This window comes from Lichtheimia ornata, assembly GCF_029851405.1.
Source record: "Lichtheimia ornata isolate CBS 291.66 chromosome Unknown scaffold00008, whole genome shotgun sequence".
Taxonomy (NCBI): domain Eukaryota; kingdom Fungi; phylum Mucoromycota; class Mucoromycetes; order Mucorales; family Lichtheimiaceae; genus Lichtheimia; species Lichtheimia ornata.
In genome coordinates this window covers 503211-526195 of record NW_026695328.1, presented here as the reverse complement: position 1 = coordinate 526195, position 22985 = coordinate 503211, and the positions used below count along the sequence as shown (strand labels likewise).

At 43.8% G+C, this 22985-nt stretch overlaps 12 protein-coding genes across 12 annotated transcripts in view; 5 read left to right on the top strand and 7 right to left on the bottom strand.

Annotated features, from left to right (window-relative positions):
* O0I10_002814 (60S ribosomal protein L24) overlaps positions 1-590 on the top strand; it is a gene marked incomplete at both ends in the record, with an annotated part of 1150 nt that extends 560 nt beyond the window's left edge. Inside the window, 3 exons of the mRNA XM_058482893.1 lie at positions 155-421; positions 498-515; positions 585-590. Of these exons, the coding sequence (XP_058346460.1) occupies positions 155-421; positions 498-515; positions 585-590 (291 nt within the window). The remainder of the gene's footprint in view (positions 1-154; positions 422-497; positions 516-584) is intronic.
* Positions 591-1410: 820 nt separating this feature from the next.
* On the top strand, positions 1411-2122 carry O0I10_002813 (guanylate kinase; the record flags this gene model as incomplete). The annotated part of the gene is made up of 3 exons (XM_058482892.1): positions 1411-1525; positions 1595-1726; positions 1800-2122. The coding sequence occupies 3 exons, from the start codon at positions 1411-1413 to the stop codon at positions 2120-2122; spliced, it is 570 nt and encodes a 189-aa protein (XP_058346459.1).
* An 89-nt stretch (positions 2123-2211) lies between these two features.
* Positions 2212-3181, bottom strand: O0I10_002812 (uncharacterized protein; the record flags this gene model as incomplete). Its single annotated transcript, XM_058482891.1, has 6 exons — positions 2212-2504; positions 2570-2662; positions 2725-2815; positions 2877-2929; positions 3002-3055; positions 3115-3181. 6 exons carry the CDS (start codon positions 3179-3181, stop codon positions 2212-2214), a joined length of 651 nt encoding a protein of 216 aa, XP_058346458.1.
* A 1353-nt stretch (positions 3182-4534) lies between these two features.
* O0I10_002811 (uncharacterized protein) lies at positions 4535-5220 on the bottom strand (the record flags this gene model as incomplete). Its single annotated transcript, XM_058482890.1, has 4 exons — positions 4535-4880; positions 4957-4970; positions 5030-5070; positions 5169-5220. 4 exons carry the CDS (start codon positions 5218-5220, stop codon positions 4535-4537), a joined length of 453 nt encoding a protein of 150 aa, XP_058346457.1.
* A 592-nt stretch (positions 5221-5812) lies between these two features.
* Positions 5813-6246, bottom strand: O0I10_002810 (uncharacterized protein; the record flags this gene model as incomplete). The annotated part of the gene is made up of 2 exons (XM_058482889.1): positions 5813-6130; positions 6190-6246. 2 exons carry the CDS (start codon positions 6244-6246, stop codon positions 5813-5815), a joined length of 375 nt encoding a protein of 124 aa, XP_058346456.1.
* A 510-nt stretch (positions 6247-6756) lies between these two features.
* O0I10_002809 (uncharacterized protein) lies at positions 6757-7756 on the top strand (the record flags this gene model as incomplete). Its single annotated transcript, XM_058482888.1, has 2 exons — positions 6757-6896; positions 6970-7756. 2 exons carry the CDS (start codon positions 6757-6759, stop codon positions 7754-7756), a joined length of 927 nt encoding a protein of 308 aa, XP_058346455.1.
* Positions 7757-7887: 131 nt separating this feature from the next.
* On the bottom strand, positions 7888-12246 carry O0I10_002808 (uncharacterized protein; the record flags this gene model as incomplete). Its single annotated transcript, XM_058482887.1, has 10 exons — positions 7888-8600; positions 8655-8949; positions 9008-9362; positions 9425-9502; positions 9561-9777; positions 9839-10088; positions 10145-10364; positions 10442-10970; positions 11043-12078; positions 12166-12246. 10 exons carry the CDS (start codon positions 12244-12246, stop codon positions 7888-7890), a joined length of 3774 nt encoding a protein of 1257 aa, XP_058346454.1.
* Positions 12247-12537: 291 nt separating this feature from the next.
* Positions 12538-13283, top strand: O0I10_002807 (uncharacterized protein; the record flags this gene model as incomplete). The annotated part of the gene is made up of 3 exons (XM_058482886.1): positions 12538-12854; positions 12936-13100; positions 13175-13283. The coding sequence occupies 3 exons, from the start codon at positions 12538-12540 to the stop codon at positions 13281-13283; spliced, it is 591 nt and encodes a 196-aa protein (XP_058346453.1).
* A 701-nt stretch (positions 13284-13984) lies between these two features.
* Positions 13985-15659, top strand: O0I10_002806 (uncharacterized protein; the record flags this gene model as incomplete). The annotated part of the gene is made up of 2 exons (XM_058482885.1): positions 13985-14330; positions 14428-15659. 2 exons carry the CDS (start codon positions 13985-13987, stop codon positions 15657-15659), a joined length of 1578 nt encoding a protein of 525 aa, XP_058346452.1.
* A 182-nt stretch (positions 15660-15841) lies between these two features.
* Positions 15842-17520, bottom strand: O0I10_002805 (uncharacterized protein; the record flags this gene model as incomplete). Its single annotated transcript, XM_058482884.1, has 2 exons — positions 15842-17115; positions 17178-17520. The coding sequence occupies 2 exons, from the start codon at positions 17518-17520 to the stop codon at positions 15842-15844; spliced, it is 1617 nt and encodes a 538-aa protein (XP_058346451.1).
* An 882-nt stretch (positions 17521-18402) lies between these two features.
* Positions 18403-19784, bottom strand: O0I10_002804 (uncharacterized protein; the record flags this gene model as incomplete). The annotated part of the gene is made up of 4 exons (XM_058482883.1): positions 18403-18746; positions 18806-19164; positions 19226-19274; positions 19367-19784. The coding sequence occupies 4 exons, from the start codon at positions 19782-19784 to the stop codon at positions 18403-18405; spliced, it is 1170 nt and encodes a 389-aa protein (XP_058346450.1).
* Positions 19785-21484: 1700 nt separating this feature from the next.
* On the bottom strand, positions 21485-22251 carry O0I10_002803 (uncharacterized protein; the record flags this gene model as incomplete). The annotated part of the gene is made up of 6 exons (XM_058482882.1): positions 21485-21535; positions 21610-21779; positions 21834-21870; positions 21944-21971; positions 22040-22122; positions 22177-22251. The coding sequence occupies 6 exons, from the start codon at positions 22249-22251 to the stop codon at positions 21485-21487; spliced, it is 444 nt and encodes a 147-aa protein (XP_058346449.1).
* Positions 22252-22985: the final 734 nt, after the last annotated feature.

The window sequence follows — 22985 nt, the reverse complement described above, 5'->3', positions numbered from 1 at the left end:
CAAGTTACGTATTGCTCCATCCCAATGGGCATTCATGTGTTGACCAGTGTATTAAACTCTTTTTGTCTTTATGTAGAGTAAGCATTGACCACTATTGACTACATATCAACCTACACATTTGAACCATATCAACCAACAACCAACTTCTTTGTAGACCTTCCGTTTCATCAACGGCAAGACCGAATCCTACTTTTTGCAGCGTTTGAGCCCTCGCAAGATCCGCTGGACCCAAATTTACCGTCGCGTCAACAAGAAGGGTATCTCTGTTGAGGTCCGTGCCAAGCGCACTCGCCGCACTGTCAAGCACGAGCGTGCCGTTGTTGGTGCCTCTTGGGAAGAAATCCGTGCTAAGCGTACTGAGAAGCCTGAAGCTCGTGCTGCTGCTCGTCAAGCTGCCAAGGATGCTAAGAAGTCCTCCAAGGTAATCATGATGATGAATACGAAATTGTAGGGCAGTGGATCATTTTACTTATATATCATTATACTATCTATTCTAGCCTGCTGCTGCCAAGAAGGTATAATTCGCACTAGTGAATCGATCATGCTTTGTTGGGATTACGGAATAACTAATGTGCATGTAATAGGCTTAAATTGCTCCCTACCTCATTGCTGCTTATGTGTGATCATTCCCTTCAACATTTTCGTACTTTCTACGACATCTCGTCTCAATCGCATAACGTATTCTCGCCTTCCTTTCCTCATGGATCGATCAGCAGTACAATAAAACAACCTGCAATGACAACCTTTGGATGGGATCACTTTTGAAGGAGTGGAGTGGGTTTGGTATCAAGGATACAATAATGGGCATACGGTTCCTTGCGATCAAAGTAGTGTGGATATCGTTAGGCTTAATTCGTCCGAGAGCAGAATTTGATGGCGTGATATAGCTGCTACAATGACAATGATGAGAGGGGGCTATAGTAGTTGTTGCTTCATATGACCAATCCATGTCACAGTATAGTTTTTTAATGTTGCCATGGAATCGGATTTCCAGTTGCTAGGTAACCAAATCACTGGTTGTGTTCCAAGCATATGGCTCGTTTGCAACAAGGAATCATTTATACGTTCTACCCCCATGTCCACCTGATTCTGGATCCCTTATGAACACATGTCATTAGAAGAGTCGATGGATTTGTCGTACGATCAAGCTATTCATAGATATCCAGATATCGAGTACATACTACCCAATACACATCCTCATTGTTCATATCAATCATAGCTTTACTACAATGAATGTACCTGTAAAAAAAAAGAGATCAGTGACAGGTAGGGTTGTGTTGCGAAGGCACACTCCACGTGTGCTAAGGAGGACAGAGCTAAAATCCGATGATCGACGTTTTTGTGTACCACCCCGACCAACCACCTTTTTTTCCCTCTTTCTCTCTCCTCCTCTCGTTCCTCATCATGACCATGCAAACCGCTTCCAAGATCTTTGTCATTGCTGGCCCCTCTGGTTCTGGAAAGTCTACTCTTCTCAAGCGTTTATTTGCCGAATACCCTGATACGTTTGGCTTTAGCGTTTCTCGTAAGACACCTTGAATCTTGACATGACATGCGACGATCGCTCAACTTTTTCTTTCTATCCCTACTACAGATACCACTCGTTCTCCTCGTGCTGGTGAAGTGAATGGCAAGGATTATCATTTCGTCGCCAAGGACGTGATGGAACGTGAAGTGGCCGACGGCAAGTTTATTGAAAGTGCTACTTTTTCAGGCAACATGTATGGTATGTTGAATCTTCTTAATGATGGTTGGTGGTGATCGATTGATTTGGATGCTTATGGTGATCATTATTATAGGCACTTCGGTCAAGGCAGTGGAGGATGTGGTAGAAACCGGCAAGGTGTGCATGCTTGATATCGATATGCAAGGTGTCCAAGCAGTGAAAAAGACCAACCTCAACCCTCGTTACATTTGTATTCGTCCACCCTCATTGGAAATCTTGGAACAACGTTTGCGAGGACGTGGTACTGAAAAGGAAGAAGGTGTCTTGGCTCGTTTGGAAGCTGCCACTCGTGAATTGGAATACGCTGAACAACCTGGCGTCTTTGATCGCATCATTGTGAATGATGATTTGGAAGCTGCTTACAAGTCCCTGAAGGAAGCTATCTTTACCCAATAGAATACTGTTTTTTGCTTACATTCCATCATGAGACACACACACACACACACGCACACTAAATTATTATATTTTGCAACTCAAATACACATCTACTGATACACGCTATGCAAGGCAACAACAGCAGAGGAAAAGAGGGTGGTGGTAATCCACCATAATGATGGGTCATGTTTGGTAACACTGGATTCTGGATGATGGGAAGTATCAGCTGCTGCTGCTGCTGCGTTAGGTGTCACTCCCGTATCATCTCCACTGGTGGCAGCAGGAGGTCCTGATGCAGGGGATGCCGTTGCTGACGAGGCTGTTGAGGAGGTTGTTGAAGCATTGGTTGCGGTATTGGTATTATTATCAACCAATTTGCCATTACCCCATGGGATCTTCTCGCCTACGTATATGTAATGAACCATATAGGTTAAAAGATTTGGCTTTTGTATGGATATTCATATGTACCTGTGGACTGAGTTTTTTCTTGTTCAGGAACCAACGTGTCGCCATCCTTCGCCACAATGCCAAATCGTGTAGTCCATGCAGTCTCACCAGCAGCTACATACCCATTTTAGTCATACCACAAGAGTCTTAGTAGTAGTCATTAGCCACCCACTTACCATTGGTAAACATAAAAAAGTAAATGGCGGAATAAGGATCCACATGGGGTGCAGTCCAAGTGTATGAGGTCGTTTTGCTACCATCCAAATCCTACATAGTGTATTCAAAACGAGTGAGCAAATGGGTTGATTTGGGTTTTGGATACGTTTACCTTTGCGACGTTTGTAAGAAATGTTTGGTTCGCATTGTCTCCAGTCATAAAATCTTTGGCATACATAAGATGATGGGTTATTACATTGTCAAATTGAATGGGCATCTAATGAAGAAATTGCATACCTATCTTAAAATTGGTCCAACTCTCATTCACACTGGGGGATTTTCCATCATCACCTAACCAAGATGAATAAGTATCTTCTACAACAAAGGCCCTCCTTCATTTGTCATTTTACCCCATAGGATCTGGTATTGCTTTCCTGCCGTCCATATGGCACCTGGATCAGGATAGCTTGGTGCCATGGTTGCAAAAGCTCCATTGGCTATCATAGCTAACCACAACGCCGCAACAGGGAGTGAATGACAGATCATGATGGTTTTTTTCTCGCTGAGTGGAAGGGGTAGGGGAAGTGGTAAAGAGTAGAAAGAGGATGACTAGTTTTGTTGATAGCAGCAATTTTATCTCTCTCTTTTATGCTGCTGCATACACAAGGAGGAAAGGTGTGTGTGTATGTGTTCCTGCGCCTTCTTTTACCCTTTTCTCCACAACAGCATGCAAACACAAACAAATTGTTATGATTATCAGTGCAGCAGCACTTCCTGAAAAAGAGATATACGTGCCCACCAGCTGCAAGATTCGTACGACATGGGCACTTTTATTATTGTCTACACACACTTGTCACATCCAATGATAATGATAGAGAGGTCTACTATGGGAGTATACGATAATTGTATTCCGACACACGAGAAGGTTTTCTGTCATTACGCCCTGGCTATCATTACATACAAGGAAATCAAGGAGTATTCGTTTTCTATAAAGGGGTAAAAAAAGAGAACACCATGTTGTGGGCGGGAGCGGGTTACGCTGTATATATATAATTGGACCGGTTTACTACTGTAATACACGCGTGCTGCTATGTTGTGTGGGCGCAATCATCCGAATAAAGGTTTTTGTTTGACGCCTCATTCATACATCCCATTTCCCTCTGCTAAGCTCAAAACAGCTTCAAATAGAGTATCCCGCCTCCTCAAAAGCTGGTAACACTGGGTACATCAGCCCCTTTATATACCACTGCTGCTTGTATCTTGGAGTATGCTGATCGCAGTGGCAACAGCATCTTGTTCTTGAAACAAACCTTGGGCTATGCATAAAGATCCTGGAATCACTAAAGGAAGCTCACAATCATAAGCAGAGATGCTATAAACCAAAGGAGCATGCATGGCTGTATTACGATAATCATTCTCAGATTTGCTTTAGTAGTAGTGATGTTTGGGGTACGATGAGATCATGCAGCAGCTCGGGCTGTTGTTGTTGTTGGGCTACATGCATATCAATATGAGGTATGCTGGCTAAAATAAAAGAAGCGTACAGCAATGGTTATTTTCTTTTGAGACATGGGGTACATATCAAGATGCTGCACCAAAAGGAGGCTTTAGGCTGCATGAAAGCCAATGCTTTTTGTGTAACCAACATGTGGTGTATGTACCACCTTCTACTATTGCTCAATCCACAAAAGCACATGAAAGACAAAAAATGATGCGCACAAAGGAGGTTCATGTTATTTCGCAAGATGTGAAAGCTAATCGTAAAAAGAAGATCACTAGCTACATAGATGGAGAGAGAGAAAGCATCCTATCATCAACCAAGATGGCTTCTTATTGCTGTTGTTGGGTGGCAGGGGCTGCTTCTGCTGGCTCAGTCTCTGGAGTAAACTCAACTTTGAGATGGACCTTGCCCTTGTCAGAGAGGTGGAAATGGGTGGGAAGAGAAATCCATTCATCGATGGCGCCAGTGCCTTCCTTGTAGACATTCGAAAAGTCAAGTTTGCCTTCACCAATCTTGTCAGAGTCAGCAACATCCTTGTCCAATACGCGTACATAGAGCTTGTTCTCCTTGTCACCCTTTTCAACGGGGAAGACCAACGTCTCGTTCCAAATGGGGCAGCTGGTGTTTTTCATTGTTCCCGTCTTTTGCTTATAGTTCTTGTTCAACCAGGCCTCGCTACATACAAAAGAAAAAAAACGTGTATGAGTAAATGATTGTGGATGACAACGTCATTGGAAAGAGCTAGCCTTACACATAGACATCATTCTAAAGGCGAAAAATGGTTAACTTTTGGTTGACTCAATAATGAACCCGCATGTACTTACATCGCTCACAACGTCTTCCTTTTTGAGGTCTTGGGCTTCGACTAAGAACATCACCAACACTGTTAGCGAGCATCCTTGACAGTTCCTTCACGCACACACACACACACACACACACACACACACACACACACACACATACCAACAGTAACAACAAGCTTGCCACGGGTGGGAGCAGCGGTAGATGAAAGCATGGTATTGTTTGATAGAGAAAGATAGAAGAATGATGGAGGTGTCTTTGCTTCATCACCGGAGCCGCTTTTTATAATCGTCGTTGTTGATGATGGTCATGCTCTTTCTACCCCATCGATCGTCATTTTCATGTCATGAATGTATGCATATTCCAACCCATATGGGATAGTGGTGGTGATGTTGAAGCAAACCTGATCTCGGCTAGCTCGTATGCAATGGAAGACAAGGGTAAGTATCTTGCACACGCATGCATATGATAGCTTTGCTTGGCTCAATGTCATCATGACGTATATATTGAGAGAAATCGAATCCACTTTTTACTACCACTTCCCCTTTTGCATCATTCAACAATATTATCATGGCGATTTTGCAAGCTAAAAATTATCGTACGTAGTATGATATCGATGTATGTGATCATCACACAATGACAACATCGTTAGCTCCGATTCTTTTGGGTAGCCCTTTTTTCTCCTTCCGCATGAATGCTCTCATTTATTTGTCTACAAGACGTCATTCTGACCAACAACAACAACAGCAGCAGCTCTTTTATCAGTGAGGGTATATGCCTACTGCCATGCTTTTCTAAAGCTGCTGTCAGCTGTTATTATCATTGTCGTCACCGTTGACGAGTGTAACTTTATCCGAGTCGCCTGTGGTGGATGCATTGTCTATGCTTTGTGATCGTGCAAGCACGGTGGAGCCTTCTTGATCAGAGTTGTTGGTGGTGTTGGCATCATATGGATCACCATTTGAGGATGGTGATGGTGCATTATCTTGTTGTGGGGTGAATAAGAATTGCTTCATTTTATGGTCATAATGCCGAGGGTCAAATAGCGCATTGACGTCTGCTGAGGGTCGTCGATGTTCAAGCGTATCACGACGAAGGCATTCTTCTGAGCAATAAAGTGATCCCTGTATGCATTCCAATGTCAGTAGGATGGATGATGGATGATGATAGGTGATGGATTTACCGAATAACCCGTAGGTATTGCTTTATCACAATAACAGCACCAATTCGTATCAGCCATATTATCGAAGAGAAAAGAAAAAGACAAAAGTGACTAAATGCGAATCGTTTCTTGTTACAAGGTCTGTGAGTGTGTTTGATGCATTATCAGACCGGGCTGAGCACGTCATTTTTATGTGCTTGCTGAATTGCGGAGACGACGAGCTTATGAATACATTGATCGATTGGTGAGGTTGAAGAGTGAGACAAATGAAGCCGATTCATTACATATCAAAGGGATGAACAAAGGTGAGCGATGTATGTAGCAGCAGCCACCGTGTAACACGGATCCAATTAGCTATCATCATCGGGTGACAATGGGGAGCAACAACGACACTGAGACAGCCAAGATCGGGATACGTTTACTAAAAAAGTCCTTGGCAACGGCGCTCATTCGCCAATGTTGTAGCTGAAACCAACCCATGGATGGTGACACCAAATATGCTCTTACTCTTTTTTTCCTCTCTTTCCCACTCTCACACACAGTAGCACCTGTTCCTCTCCTCTTCATTGCACACTTCCCCTCCACGAAATGCCGGCCATGCTTCCATTTGATCTGCAACAGGTCATTTGCGAATATGCAATGGATGTTGCTAGCAATGACAAGTTTATTTTTCGAGCCATGTGTGTATGCAAACTATGGGCGCACTTTGTCTGTAGCAAGTTCTATCGGTATGTTGTTTATATTCTCTCTCTCTCTCTCTCTCTTCTTTGATGACGGATCACGTACTAAAGGATAGGATAGGGATTATGAGATCAAGAACTACCTTGGATTTGTGGGGTTTGTCAGGACCATTGCCAGCCGAGATACGATCCTTCCTTATGGAGAATACATTCGCAATGTTGACCTGAGCCCTGTGAACCGATATGGGATCGACATGCGAGTACACAAGATGATCCGTTACTGCCCCAATCTCGTATCCTTGACACTTGGTCATCCATCATCCGTCAAGCCTGACACCATTCGTCTCATGTCCAAATATTGCAAAAACTTGCGCATCTTGCATATGGGCGGATTAGAAAGCTTTCCATTCATGCTCGAATGCGACTTTGCTGGTCTCGATAGCTTAACGCACGTGGAGATTCATATGACACCCATCGATGGCCCATCACTCAACACACTACCACGTACCTTGATCGATGTTCGTTTGGTCAAATTGGATTCTTTGGATCATCAATCGCTTGTGGAGTTTACGACCAATCGCAGAGGCACTCTTCAAACATTAGTGATCGATCGATGTACATTGGGTGCTCGTTCACAACAAGCCAACATTGCACAAGTAGTGAGGCCACTATCACAATTGAAACGGTTGGAACTTTCGGGTGGTCAAGTGGATGACAAGTGCTTGGAGAGCTTGTTTGATATACCTTTGGAACTCGATTCATTTCGACTTGCACATACCCATATCACAGACTCAACTTTGTATCGTTTCGCCGCTGGTCGGCTCAAGTGTCGTCATCTCAACATTGAACACAATCCCTTTGTATCAGAACAAACCATTGCCTCATTACCTCATTATCGCCGCCAATAAATGTTTCATTCTCGTTCGATGCACTTCATATAACTTTTTCATGGGAAATGGATTTTTGTTTTATTGAGTATGTATATGGGTAATCTTTTTTGTAAAGGAGGAAAAATGTTACAACAACTAGAACATGATCATCATGCAAATGGGTTTGCAGCCAATACACGAACGACTGGAGGTGGTTTACTCATTTCAACAATGACCACCACCTTGATCCTATCCAATGGCTTGAGCGTTTGAGAAGATTGTTCATGACTGTATCCTGTGCTATCTGACAATCGGGCTCGTAAAACAGAGGCACGACGTGGACGAGCCGGTGTTTGCTGTTGCTGCTGGTATGTATTACCACCACCACCACCACCATTCATGATAGGTCTTGTTGTAAGGGGTGCCATGACAACCTGTTGTGATGGCGATGATGATGCATGATCTTGTTCCATTTCTTCCACCAAGACATCTTCATCCATATCCTCCTCTTCTTCTTCATCAAAATCAACTTGTGCGGTGCTGTTGCATCCTGTGGGCGTAGAAACACCCTTCTTCCAATACATGGTCAAGCCCACCATGGCATCATATTTGCTGTTCCACACAGGCAAGTGAGCAAGGTGCACACGCTTTTCCAAGTTGTAATCAGGCACCATCACATCAAAGTAGCTGTTGGTGACGGCCACCACAATAGCGTCTCTGAAAATAGCAATCGAGTTGCTAGGAGGCTGTTGCTTGGCACAAAGGTGACGAGCCAAGAATAACAAGTTGCTTTGATCACGAGCTATCCGAGCAGCTTCCTTTTTGACATTGCAATGTTGAGCCAATTTTTGTACTGTATCAAGGTCAAGGTAAAATTCCTTATCTAAAAAGAAAAGAGAGTGAATAAGGATACAATAGCAACGATGATAACACCTACCATCATCAAAAGCAGCCGTCAATTGGCGATGAACAATGATATCAGAGTAACGACGGCTTGGTGCAGTAAAATGGGTAAACAAAGGCACGCTGAGCGCATAATGGGAATATTTGAGGATATCAAATGTGCCGATGCAAAAGTATTTTGGCGGCTGGAATGTTTTGAGAACGAGGCTGGTAACGAGTTTGCGTAGTTGTGGATCGACAATAGCTTGTACGGATCGCTCCAAGGCATTGGCACTTGCAATATCCAACTTTACATTCAAATGCTCTCCTGCATATTGCTGAAGCTCACGCTAAACATCCGTTAGTCCCTTGTTGTGTGAACGTGTTATCAAGAGCCAACCAACTTACAATCTTTCTATCAAGAGGAGGAGCATGACGACGCAACATGGCTTGCTCAGGAAGATGGCTTGAAATCTTTTGTGCAACCGTAATGTTGGCTCGCAATTGAATTTCCTTCACATATTTTTCAGCAGCCAAAATGGCCTTGGGTGATACAGCAGTGGGTGGGATTTGATATCCTTGTTCGCATGCAAATGAAAGCTCTTCTCGCATCAAGGACATGGCTCCACCTTGATCAAGACGTGTTGCACGCATTTTGGCACCAATGGATAAAAGACTGCGGATATCTTGCTCAATCTCAGAAGACGTTGATTCCTTTTCCAAGATGGATTGGGCTTCCTCATAAGTGTATTTGGCACTCGAGCTATCCAAATATTATGATATCAATATACATACATAGATGCATGTGATATGACATTCGCTTACCGAATAAGAGATTTGCCGATCCATGTATTAAAGATTTGTCCTTGGGAATTCATTGTCCAAATAACCGAAATACCCAATCTACAAGGAGGATATGAGATGTTGTTCTAATAGCATGACGATGATTTTTGGGACGTACCTTGTTTCATTGGGTTCCAAGTTTGTTACTTTGTGTGTTAATGTTTCAGGGAGCATAGGTACATGTGTACTGACAAGGTCCACTCGTACACCACGCGCACGGGCCTCTTTGTCCAATGCCGAATGAGGCTGAATATAATGCGAAACGTCGCTAACGTGTACACCCACTTCATAGGTATCATCACCCATCTTGCGAATAGAAAAGCCATCGTCCAACACTACAAAGGTGATGTTGAGTACAGCTATGAATGTAGCATTGACAACATTAATTTGTATTACCTGAGGAGTTTGCAGGATCAATGGTAAATAAGCGCATGTTGGTGCAATCACGACGATCGTTTGTGTCGGGGAGCTGAGCTGGTAAGGATGGTAGACATGCCATGACGGCTTCCCCAAATTCGGAATCTGTCACGTTGTTGTCGGCAAGAATGGCCATCACCTGCACATCCAATTCAGACACTTGGCCTAATTCACGTTCCAAATAACCAAATGGATGCAATGAAGTAATTGGCCAGCGTTTGATAGAGCCCTAATACATTGTGTGTGAGAACCTTTGATGATAACAACAACAACAAATCCACTCACCACAAATAAACGAGTTGCATAGTGCTCACTGTTGTCAATAAAATCGGTTGGCACTTGTTCGATAGGGATGGCAATAAGGGGGACACGTTTATCGGTTGCCTTGAACCAAACGATTCTTGGTGCTTCTTTGCGTGGGATTTCACCTTCAGCGAGACGAGCTTGTTCAGCAGCCTTTTCTTCTTGTGCACGCTTATTGTTGGGTCTCATGAGGGTAAGAGTGCTATCCAATGGATGAAACATGTTTGCATCAGTTGCATGTGTGTGTGTGTGTGACAGTAACAAGATTCGACTTCTTACCCGGAAAAGACTTGGTTTTGAGCGCGCTCAAGCACAGCAACGACCACACCACAGTACTTTGGTTTGACAGTTTCCACATCATCATCACCGCCAAAGATAATCTCATTTTCATCCTCCTCATCAGGCATACGTGTACGTGTTTTGCCGCCATTGCGTGCAATTTTGGCGTCCTCTTTTTCTCTCTTTTCTCGCAACACCTTATCGACATCCACAAGACGTACAGCCACCACATCGCCTTCCAGTGCACGGTTACGATCACGCGATCCACAAATATAGACATCGGCATCCAACTCCTCACATGTGACATAGGCATCACTTCGGTTGCGCTTGTTGACTCGTAACATGCCACGCACCAGTTGTCGTGATCGGAATAGGGGTGGCAGTGCTGAGAAGGGTAGATGGGCAATAAACAATGGACGACGTTGATGTGGATTGGCATCATCCTTTGCAAAACTCACACGTGTAGGCGTAAAAGGTACCAGATTGAAAGATTGCAATGCACTTGCAGGTGCGAGGATGGGACCGGTGCCTGAAAAAAGATGATAACAACAACACTGCATAAGCCCATGATCCATTTACACATCCACTTGTCACAACTTACTGGATCGCCAATCATAGTCTAAATTACGAGAAGACCGACGACTATGTCCTGCACTACTAGGTCCATTGGAGAGTCTCTTGTTGCTATCTTCCAGTGTCAAGGGCTTGTTGAAGGTGAGTCGTCTTCCAGACCTTAACGACGACATTTCTCCATTTTCAGCCAAGGTGGGTAGTTGTTGAAGAGACATACGCTTGGGACCACCACCAACACCAACCGAACCATTATGTAGAGAAGAAAGATCAAACCCACTCGAGGATTCGGAATAACGACGACGAGGACGCATGATAGGAGGGTCTTCCATGATGGGGCGTGAGACTGAATGGCGACGAGGAATGGGAGTAGGTGGGACCATGGCGGCATCGGGTTCATCTTCCTCAATCTTTGCAAAGGTGCCTAGCAACTTGGCCTCTGTTTCAGCCAAAGCAGCATCCCGTAAAGCAACCGAAGCTTCAAGTGTACTTGTCATACTGCTAGCACGGCGACTCCTTCGACGAGCACCCATGCCACCCATACCACCAGCCATCCCCATAGCAACACCATGCTTGTCGATATTACGAAGTTCCTGGACAGTATTCTGGACCATATTTTGCATGGTATCGGCACCACTCAATGTGGATCGACGTCGTTGTGGCATACGTTGAGGAGGTGTTGGCACACTTGTACTGGGAGATGGCATCACTTGTTGTTGTTGTTGTTGTTGTCCGCCACCCTCCTTGATAGTGACAGGTGGTAATGATTTCAATGTATTGATCATGTCTTGAAGTGAATCCACAGTGACCTTCTTATCATCCTCGGTAGTAGTAGTAGTAGTTGTAGCTGCTGCTGCTGCTTCTTCGGTCAATGTTTGTAATAAACCTGATCCACGACGACCTGAAAAGTTTCCAAGCATGACAGCTGAACGAGAACGTTGATGACCACGAGAAAAGGATGATGGTGATGGTGATGATGATGATGATCGATTGGTTGTATCAATGAGAGGAGAATAGGATTGAAGAGAGCGGCGTTTATCAAATGTAGGAGCAGAGTTGAGCGGGGGCTGCTAATCCATGATCGATCCGCAAGTTAATCAATATAGAGTTACTACTACTTATCTTATATAAACACCTCCCCCTCCTCCTTTTACCTTTGTTTCGGGAGGGTCAAAAAGACCACGAGTGCTCTCTGGAGCTGTTTGATGCTCCAACTGTATGGGGTCGTTGTCCATCAGTGAAATGACAAAAAGGAATGAGACAAAAGTCCAATCAGGGCCGAGATGCCAGAATAAAAGGAAGGAGAAAGAAAAGAGAGTGAAAGAGAGAGAGAGAGAGAGAGAGAAAGACACCGAGAGTGTTAATGTATCACCACCTAAACGGATATTTGCGCTGGGATTAAGAAATGTCTGTACCACATCCCATCAGCGATTAGAGTGAACACAGGCACCACTTTTGATCGAAACAATTCCCGTGTGACCGACGGCGACTGTGTGTGTTTTTCACCCTTTTCCATTTTACTGCATATGTATTCAACCGCCCATTCCACAAAACGGTTCCCAACAGCTTGTCGCTTCTTCGCTCAGGGCAACTGTCGTGCTGGCGACGAGTGTCTCTTTGCTCACATTTTACCCATTCACGGTGTGCCATCCGCCAATGCCCATGCCGTGATTATCGGTGACAACGCGTTGGATGACACCACGATACCCATTGCTTCATCCCCAACCCATCAATCGATATCCCAAAACAACAACAGCGACTCTCACTCAATACAACGTGCCATCCGAGACTTGGAGTTGGATCAGCTGGAGAAGAAATATAAGCCATATAAGGACCCATCAAGGTAAAAACGACACAATCGATATACTTGGAGGAAGAGAGGATGAGGATGAAGAAGATGATGATGTTAAAGAGCATGGCCTAGTGGTCCTGAAGACTCTTTTTCGATGATCAGCGTTAGTCTTCCTCTACAAGATACGCGGATAGATCCTACCATACTACATCTTGACCTCGTTATTCCTGTTGATTATCCCGATTCTCAATGTGCCATTCGGATACAGAATCATGACTTGTCACCACAAATCAAGCAGTAAGTCATAGTACATACCATACTTGGGATGAACCCCATGACTGATCATCATCATCATCATCATCATCTATCAGGAGGATCGAAGACGCATTTGAAGCACACGAATGGCATCAACAACGTCATATTACTCTTGTTCAACAGCTGGACTGGTTGAGCGTACAATTTCCAGATCTCATTGCATAATAAACCCCATCATCATCAGCATCATCATCATCCTTCTTGACAACAAGCAATAGTGTAACGTGTAATAAGGAGCTGCATCAATTAATCTCCACCTTGATAGTGATACAGATCGGGAAATGAGAGCATCATCACTTTTACATCCACAAGTAGTCATTGGCCACCCTTGATCCACTATAGCATATGAATACAATTCTTGCTTGTAGTAGCAATAAAAACATATCCTTATACTCCTTCCTCATCTTGCTTATCATGCATGAAAAGTGAAAACATGTGAACTGGGGTTGGGTCGTTACACCAGCACGATTCCGCTTCAATGCTAAAAACCCATCACGTGCCTTTTTCCTTACACGTTTATCAATCAGGCACGAGGATTCTTTTGAATGCACACACATGATGATGATCCTGCTCATTGCAAAAGATCATGGGCTTCTCTATTTGTAAAAAGATGTAACCATCCCATCAGCAAGGGATATCATTCTTTCATGATGGCATGTAGTTTAATGGATATCCAATTCTCTTTTATCAAGTATCGCATAATGCTGATGGACCACCACCACCACCACCACCACCCAATAGGATGAGCACAGGTCAAATCCACGTGAGTCATGCCAATGGAATTTCTCAAAATGATTCATGTATTTCCGATTACCTCCTTTACACTACACTAGAACTAACCCCCACCTCACTTGTTGGCCACCCCAATGACTACAGAGCTTTCATCTCTACCATTTTCATGCCGCGTCGACCTGCTACAATCGCTTCCTTACGATGTCGTGATTACCATACTCTCATTTCTCACCCAACAAGACTGTCTACGGTGCCTGGAAGTGTGTCGAGAATGGAGTACTTTGATACCCATGTATGCAAGAGAAACGGTGTTCCGTGAGATACAACTGGATGAGCAGCATCTTGATGGCAGCAGCAAAAGCAACATGCACAAGTTCCTTGGTCCTCATGTGGATGCGGTGTCGTTTAAAAAGTGCCATCGCCTTGATCGAGTCCTTGATATGCTTCATGCGAAGCAATGTAGTAATATCCAGAGATTGGGCAAGTATACATGCGATTCATCAAAGTGCGTGGTGATAAGGAGGGTGGCGTCAAAGCAATGGTTTTGCTCACAACGCCTACTACTATTATTATGCAGATTTCACGGGTGGAGTATGGCTGAGTCGGAGACACATTGCCATGGTGACAAAACGATTGCCCATGTTCCCTGGCATCACCGACTTGCGACTGGAGTATGTTGATAATGGATACGATGTATACAACTTGATGACACAATGCATGATACAATGCCCTCTCCTTGAATGCCTATGGATCATTCCTACACCAGCCACCTTTTTCGTCGACCATGACGACGACGACGTTGCCATGCTACCAGCAACAACTACAACAACATCAAATCCTAATACCAACATGTCTTTTCTTCGGCTACGATTTGATGACGAGGTGGATAATGCACGACTTGCCTCTGTTTTGAGCTTATGCCCCAATTTAACGCGTGTCAGCATCACCACATACAGCGACCCAGAGCCTTTTATCTTTGAGCTATGTCCACGACTACAGTATTTGGAATGGAATCCACGCACAGAAGACTTTATCCTTTGGCCACCTTTGTCCAACAAGGAAAAGACGCATCACGAAGGACTGCATTATTTGGCGACAACCGACACGGCTCTTTCATGCATGCCTCGCCATCACCGGATACAAACATTGAAATTGGTGGATATGAGTTACGACTATGAGCCTGAAACCATGCATTTTCTTGATACATGTCGACATGTCGAGGAAATCATGTTTGATCCACTTGAATCGATTGAGATCCCTCGTCAACTATTACCAAAGTTGTCTGCTCACCTTTCACGACTCACTCTCAGCATCTTGGATCCTGATACAGCGGATGGCCTTGTGGACTACTTTGTGAATCATGCTAACACCATTCGCTTGGAAACATTGGAGATCAATTTACCCATTGCCCACTCACTAACAAAAGTCCTGGAAGCCATGGCACACGTAACCACCTTGAAGCATGTTGAAATAAGCCCAGCATGTGTGGAGGAGGAAACCTTAAAGACGTACTTGATGCATGCACCACCCCAGTTGGAACACCTTAGCATGGATCATGGACCCATCCTCTCATTGGAGACATTCACACTACTTGGCAACTTACCCCACCTTCGTATCCTCACCATGGCAAGTTATTACAATACTGAACCAATCAGTGGTGCTGGCATCAAGGCTCTGATCGAAAAGAAGAAATCCAATCCGTCATTTTCGCTCTCCATTACATGTAAAAAGGTAGAGGATGACAAAGGATACATCAAATACGCACAAAGCCAATTGGGTGAACGCTTTTCTTTTATCATGCTTGATTGAGAAATAAAGGCAGCTGTTTTAAATATTAGCAAAACTGTAATGATCGCTCATGCATGAATCGGGAGCTGAAATACTGTAGGCGGCTGCCTCCAATCCTTGTCATCTTTCACGTATCGTTTTAAGCACAAAGAAGAGAAACTTGTGGAGAGTTTATGCAATTGAGCTTTATAATAAAAGTACTTTTATTGTATTACGGGGAAGGGATCCTTTCCTATGCATACATTGATATCATTTGCCTTGGCACCATCATCCATATACGAGAGGCGGATTTTCAATGTCAATTTCCCTGGCGATGTTCTTGCTTTGGTGTCCACCAACGTGCGTAGGCCACGACGACTGATGCCACCGCAATAGGCAATTTCGAATTGTATGAGATGGGGCAAACGATGAGTAATAAGGTAAAGCAATGAAAATGACATGGTGGGAAATGCCAATGTCACTGTTTCGATTTGATGTTGTGATACATGTTCAAAGAAAGAGATGAGATGGTTGTCGTCAATATTCTGGAGTGAATGGAGGTTGATGTACTTGAGTTGTCGGATCCCAGCCATCGACAACAGTATGTTTCTCAAGGTATGTGGAGAAGCATGCTGATAGAGGTTGCATTTGATGCCCACGGAGAGATGGGGTGGAAGATGATGATGAAAGCCTTCAAAGAGTTGGATGAGGTCTTCCTGATTTTCTCTCGTGCGAAGAAGCCATAATTGGAGATTGCGTAGGTTGGATAAAGGCCGTATCATAGCAGGAATATAATCCACCACGTCATAGAAACATAAACGTAATTCCTCCACCATCGGTGTATTGCGTAGCAACGCTCTGATGATCGCTTCGTCGCCATTGGTAACGCCCACTTCGAGTCGTTGTAAACATGGATGATGCAAGTCGAGCACTTGTTGTTCAAAGCTGATAGGTTCCAATGTCAATTCTCTAAGCGATGTTGATGATGATGATTGTTGTTGTTGTTGTTGTCGATCTTGCAAAGGCTGTACTGATAGTGATTCTTCGTCATTGTGATCAAGCCATTGCCGATAACGTTTTGCCAACATTTGACATTCGAAGAACGCGAGTTTGGGACACAACAACAGGATCGATCGAGCATCGACATCATTCGCGCAACAGGTGCTGAAATATCTTAGTTGGGGACATCGTACAAGCAATACCAAGGCCTGTGACAATGTTGGGGTGTGTAATCCAAGTCGAAGGAAGCGCATGTTGTGATTAATTTCTGAGTCGTGTATCAGCATACTTTCGGATGGCAAAGAGACCCCTTCCATGGCGAATGTTGTGTTGCATGTTAAATGCGTCAAAGAACGGCATGTCGATATCAATGAGCTGAGAAATGACAATATCGCAACATCGAACCGAGTATTGTGAAATGAGATCCGTTCCAATCGTTCAAGGTGTTTTAAATGCTGTATCAATGTATTCCCATCACGCACAGGGCATCGTCTTATACCTTGAAAGCAGCATGCTCATAATGAGAAACGTCATTCTTTTTCAATGCCCATGAAAACTTACAGAGTCGGCGAATATCGTAGCATTGATACCGTTCGAGCAAGGTGAGCAGTGCCTCGAGTTGTGCCTGAGTGTCACACGAATCCAATACAGCACTTTTGACATGTGATCCAAGGCATTTCTGTAGTCGTGTATTGTCGGCATGACCACGATTGCCTTTGAGCATGACGCTGCGAAAGCATTGGTGTGTGTACTGTGGAATGGCCTTGTACCAAGTACGACATACTGACATGCACCTTAAGCAATCGCCTTGTGTCAGCATGCCAAAGATTTTGAGTAGGATTTCAGACGGCAGGGATCGAGTGGAGAGTAGCCGACTGGGATCGTGTGTCGCATTGTCGTCCATGTTGAAGAGTGTAAGCAAGCTGTGGTCAAGCTGAATGTGTGTGTGAGTGAAGTGGAAGATCAAATGCACGTGAGGCGGTGACACAAGACAATGGGTGATGATGGCATGTCAATGGAATTCTTGCTTACACACTCCTCTCCACAGGTGATTGGATCATCCTTGTGCCGAATAGCAAGATTAGTATACAATGACCCTCATGATTGTACATACATTGGATCTGTCTACTCTTATTTTAAACAAAGAAATGAACCACACAATCAATCATCAAAGCTCCCCTTGCTATTATGTATGTACATAGCCATATCTTCAATCCAAATCATTGTAAAAGATGACTCTTAATGACATGGCTTGTGGCATTACAGAAATCAAGGCACAACATGTACATCCGATGATGTGCGATGACAGCTGGTGCATGTGGTGCTCCGGTGTGTGACCACCTGATACATCTAAGCTGACGTCGTTTGACCACAAAAACGTATACCCGATGCAGCCGATATGCAATCTATCTTATCAACAACCGCTTTTTACACCACTCAATGAACAGGGCCTCCTACTACTACTACCCATTTCGGGTTTAAACAGCACCACATTGTGTTACATGCAATGAAGAAAAAGCATGATTGGATCTTGGTCTTTTCTTTGTGTTTGTGTGTGTGTGTGTGTATAGAAGAAGAATGAATAAAGAGCAAGTTTTCGACCATGACTATAGGTAGTGGGTATTACTATGAAAATGCAGCAAAGGAAAAAAAAGAAATTTTGTATACAAAGGGAGTCAAAGTAAAAAGAAGAAGCAAATAAGAAGCAAAGATGGGAGGAGGAGAATAAGGACGACGACGGTGATGTATGAAAGAAAGGTGTGATGATGTTGGTGGAGGTTGTTGTTTACCAAATGACCCACCGAGAAGGACGTTTAGGTGGAGGACAAGGTTCAATTGCTTCATGGCTGTAATGTTCATCTTGATCATCATCAGTGATTTCATGAATATGGGATGTGTTTTGTCGAAAAGCAGGGGCTTCCTTGTATGCAACGGCGGCTTTCAGTCCTGCAGCAATCAACATGTACATGGCTTCGGAAGCAAATTCGTGTAGTCGATATTGTTCATCCATCTTGAGCATCCACTTTACACATTCAACACCCAAGTCTTGTGCCTTTTGCGTGATGTGATATTGGTGGTCAACCCAAATCAACATCTGGCATAGGTATCCAAACAAAAAGTAGACCACATCTATATAAAGAATCCGGTTGGTCAGCAGGCAATGTAAACAAAAACAGGATTTGGGGTACCTGGAAGAGGCGATTGCTTGATCAAAATAGCAAGGGTCACGGTAGCATTGATAATGGTCTGACCAAATTGCTTGAAACGATCCACGGGATCGTATCTTGAAGGTGGTGATGATGATGGTGAAGAAGAAACAGCGACCGCACTTGCTTGATGTTGCATGACAGATGAAGGGGTGTTGGATGCTGGTGGATAAGCACGATTCGAAGCAATCGTTGTAATGGTGCTAATAGTGGTAGTGATTCGAGATAGACCAATGGATTCTAACAACGACCGCTTTACTTCTGGATCATCCCATTCTTCTTGATAACGCTTTTGCCGGTGTTGACTCGCAATGTGCAAAATACCAACACGTTCTTCCACACTATATAAAGAGTGGTCAATGCTTGTTTGCTTCCTCCTCCTCCTTTTCATAGGTTACTCACCTTGTCAACTTTTCTCGTAATGCCACCTTGGTCTTTGGATCCGTTTTATCTATGGGGGAAAGAAACAAATAATGCATGAGATTATGGATGGGGCGGCTTTCTTTTTTGGGGAAGGAAAAAGAGTTACTAGTGCCAACCTACTTGGAAGAGCCATCAGGATTTTATCAATGCCAGAGAGGTAAATGTCAAGTGCCACCGTATTATTGCCATCCTCGTATTCGTCAGCTGCAATGGCCACCAATTTCATGCCTTGTGAGATGCTTCGACGATCAAGACTGTCAACAGTATGCACCGTGTCATCTCGAATCTTATCGGCTAATACGCTCATTTCGGATGTCCATGATGTGCTAGGTGTAGGAATAGGGCTACCACCACCGCCGTAGGATAGAGATGGATTCATGTCAGTGGCACGTGGAGACACATTGCTGGCACTGCTGTTGTTTTGATTGGTATAATAAACGGCGGGTGTAGATACATTAAGACGCGACAACAATGGGGTAGATGTTGATGAAGGTGTGTGAGATTTTCGTTTGCTATTGCTTGATCTGGAGAATATCATGATGATAAAGGGGTGGTGGTGGTGGTGGAGGATGGAATAAAGAGAGAATGAGAAAGGAAAAGGAAAACCTCGTCTGAGTCAAAGCGTTGATGAGTTTTTATGAATTTTTGGCATGTGATCCTCAATAACCACATCAATTTGGGTGCGCTGTTTTTGGACCCCAACCAGCCCATGTGCCGCTGTGGATCCATCCAAAAGTCGATAGCGGCGGACTTGGACCTTGTTATCATGCAATCCTAATACACACACACGCAAAACCAAACGATTCGGGATGCTTACAGGATTATGTATGTATACATAACAAACAAACACAGGGGGAAGGAACTCCACAAGTGTGTTCCTTTTGGTTAATAAAAGATCGGCCATTTCATCATGCGTGACTTTTTCGTCAGGTTGAGTTATACATCATCCCAATCCTTGGAGTACAATGTGGCCAGCGCGCACAGCCCGGCAACAGATCCGAGTTACCCTGATCCCACACAGAAAAACCTGTCCAAATCATCGGTCACGCTGTATAGTTGACATTGTACACGGGATCAGCTATACACGTGTATGTGTGTGTGTGTGTGTGCGCTTAGATGCTCCTTTTATCAAAGCATTTTAACAAGTTGGCCAAGATGAGAGAGAATAAACAAAATAAAAATCCCAAATGCCGCCGCATACTTACACATACAACACCATTGTATGTACAATTCCGCTGAAAACCTTTGCTATGTTGAGCAAAGTATTGTTGTACGAATTACAGTTAAGCTGTTTTTTCTCCTCCTCCTCCCTCCAACTCCTCATCTGCCAAAAAGGACCCTGTCGAATAAGGTCAATCGACAACAACTCGGTATAGTTGCCTATCAATCCTAGTGTTCAGCTGATCACCTCTCTTATCACTCACTGCTGGTCCCTCTTTTTCATTGATAAATGACGTTTTTACAAACGGCCCCTTCTTCTTCTTATTAGTACCCCATCCTATAGTAACATCGTCAACTAATTTATCTATTTGCACGTGTTGAAAGTGATAGATGCTTGAAAGTTTTGCAATCTTGTGAAAAAAAGCGTAGGTCGGAGCACGTTAATGTACGACCTCAATGAGGGTTCCCCAGAGGCTGGGTGACCTTTAACCACATGCCCACATTATATCATACATGTTGAAAAAAGATTTTATTTTAGACGCAAAGGTAGTGTCAAAAAAAGGCAATGGAGGTGATGTCTTTTTGTATTGATGGGTGCCCATGAATACGGCTCTACTACTACTAGATACCACACTTGCACATGTTGAGTAATCTTAACCCTATTTCCGCTCTCTGTGAAAAGCACACGCTCATATCTTTTGCTTGTTCATCTCAGCAACGTGCTGTTGTACCTGACAAATGTAAAGCATATCGACGTTGTTGCAATCCCGCTCTCTGGTCAATGCACAGCAGCACCAACACCGACCAACCAACCAACCCAGCGATGTACATAGTTCCCTCTTCTTCCCTCTCTCCCTGTTTCCTTTTCGTTTTCCAATGTCTGTAATACATGTTCGGATAATAAAAAAGCCCATCAAAGCCTGACGTCAAAAAGTAATCCGAGAAGGTGGGACAAAGAGTGATGAGAAATCGAGTGTTGGATATGAAAGCCATGTTGATGCTTTGTTGTTTGGGTGTGGATGTGGATGTGTTGTGTGTGATTTATCTCTCTTTCTCCTCGTCTTCTTCTTCTCGCCATTAGAGATCGTATTCATCGTCAGAGTCATCATCAAAGCGACGACGATTGTACTAGAAACGCCCCACATTTTAGCATTTCAATTGACACGAAAAAAGAGTTTTGGGGTTGTCATATTGCAACGTACCACAATGCGTGTTTGTGATGCACTTGGTTCTTGTTGATTGATTTGGCCAAGAAGATCGATCAACTGTTGTTCGGACACCTTGTTACGCAATTGATTTGATTGAGCTAGTCGAAGCAACAAATCCTCCACAGCACGAGCCTTGTCAGCCTTGACCATATGAATACGCGCCACTGAATATGCCATTTGTCAGTCTTTTTCTTCCATATAATGCATGCATCACTCACATCTTTCACGAGCACTGTTGTCCAAGATTTGATAAAGCTTTGATCAAAAAGGGGTCAGTCTTCTTTTGTTTATCCACCGTTACTACTCGTCATCCCATCCCATCCCATACCATAGTGCGACGCATTTCTTCCATTTGCCTACAGCAAGCGATGAGAGTCAGCATTCACAAAGGAGCTCTGCTACCCTGATTCGACTATCGACTTACTCTTTTTTGGCTTGGTCGTCCTGGGAACCATTGCCACCGCTGCCGCCCATGCTAGGCGATCCTGGCAAACCAGCACCAGCACCCTACAAACACAATGAATACATATACTTACACACACCACAATGTTGAATACCTACCGAAGATTTACCACTTTGGGCTTGCAACTCGGCCATACGTCTAGCGCGAATAGCTTGGAGCTCGTCGTCTTCCATGATATAGGTTATGTGTATAAAAAAGGTGGGAAAGCTTGCTTTTGCTGGGATCGACGCGAGTAGTAGTAACCAAGTGACTGTCACAGACATGCAACCCTTCTTGTATCATGAGCTTGTTTCCTGATTTAGTACACCATCCACGTCTTTTGACATGTAGTAGTAGTAGCTATTTAGACATAGTGTATCCTTATACTTGAATACAATGATACGTTTCATTATCCACACACATGCAAACCAACTTTCAGTCATGGATCAATTTGAGTAGTACTGGAATATGCAGGTATTGGCCTTGTTGGTAGAAAATAGAAGCATGGATTTCTGTAACAGCCATTGAGAGCCTGTGGTTAGGGATCCATTCTTTGTTTCTTATGCTCTCATACTCGACAATGATCTAGATCCTAAGAATACCTCGAATTGCTTAGATCAATGGGGCAAAAGAAGGAGTTACAGCACTCATTATTGGATTTACATTCATTGTTCAATTCTCTAAGCAAGTTCATTCACAATGACATGCATGCACCTTGGCCAATTAACTCCTTCATACGTAAAGATATGTATAATGTTGGCGAAGTGTTCAGCTGATGTTTAGGAAGCAGAATCACCAACTTTTGCATCCACGATCATGTTTGCCTTAAGGGCCCCGAAATTTGATAGTGTTATGAGCGATTTCTTAATCACCAACTGTAATGGAAAATCGTGTTGGGTAGTCAACTGCACATCTTGTTTTATGACCT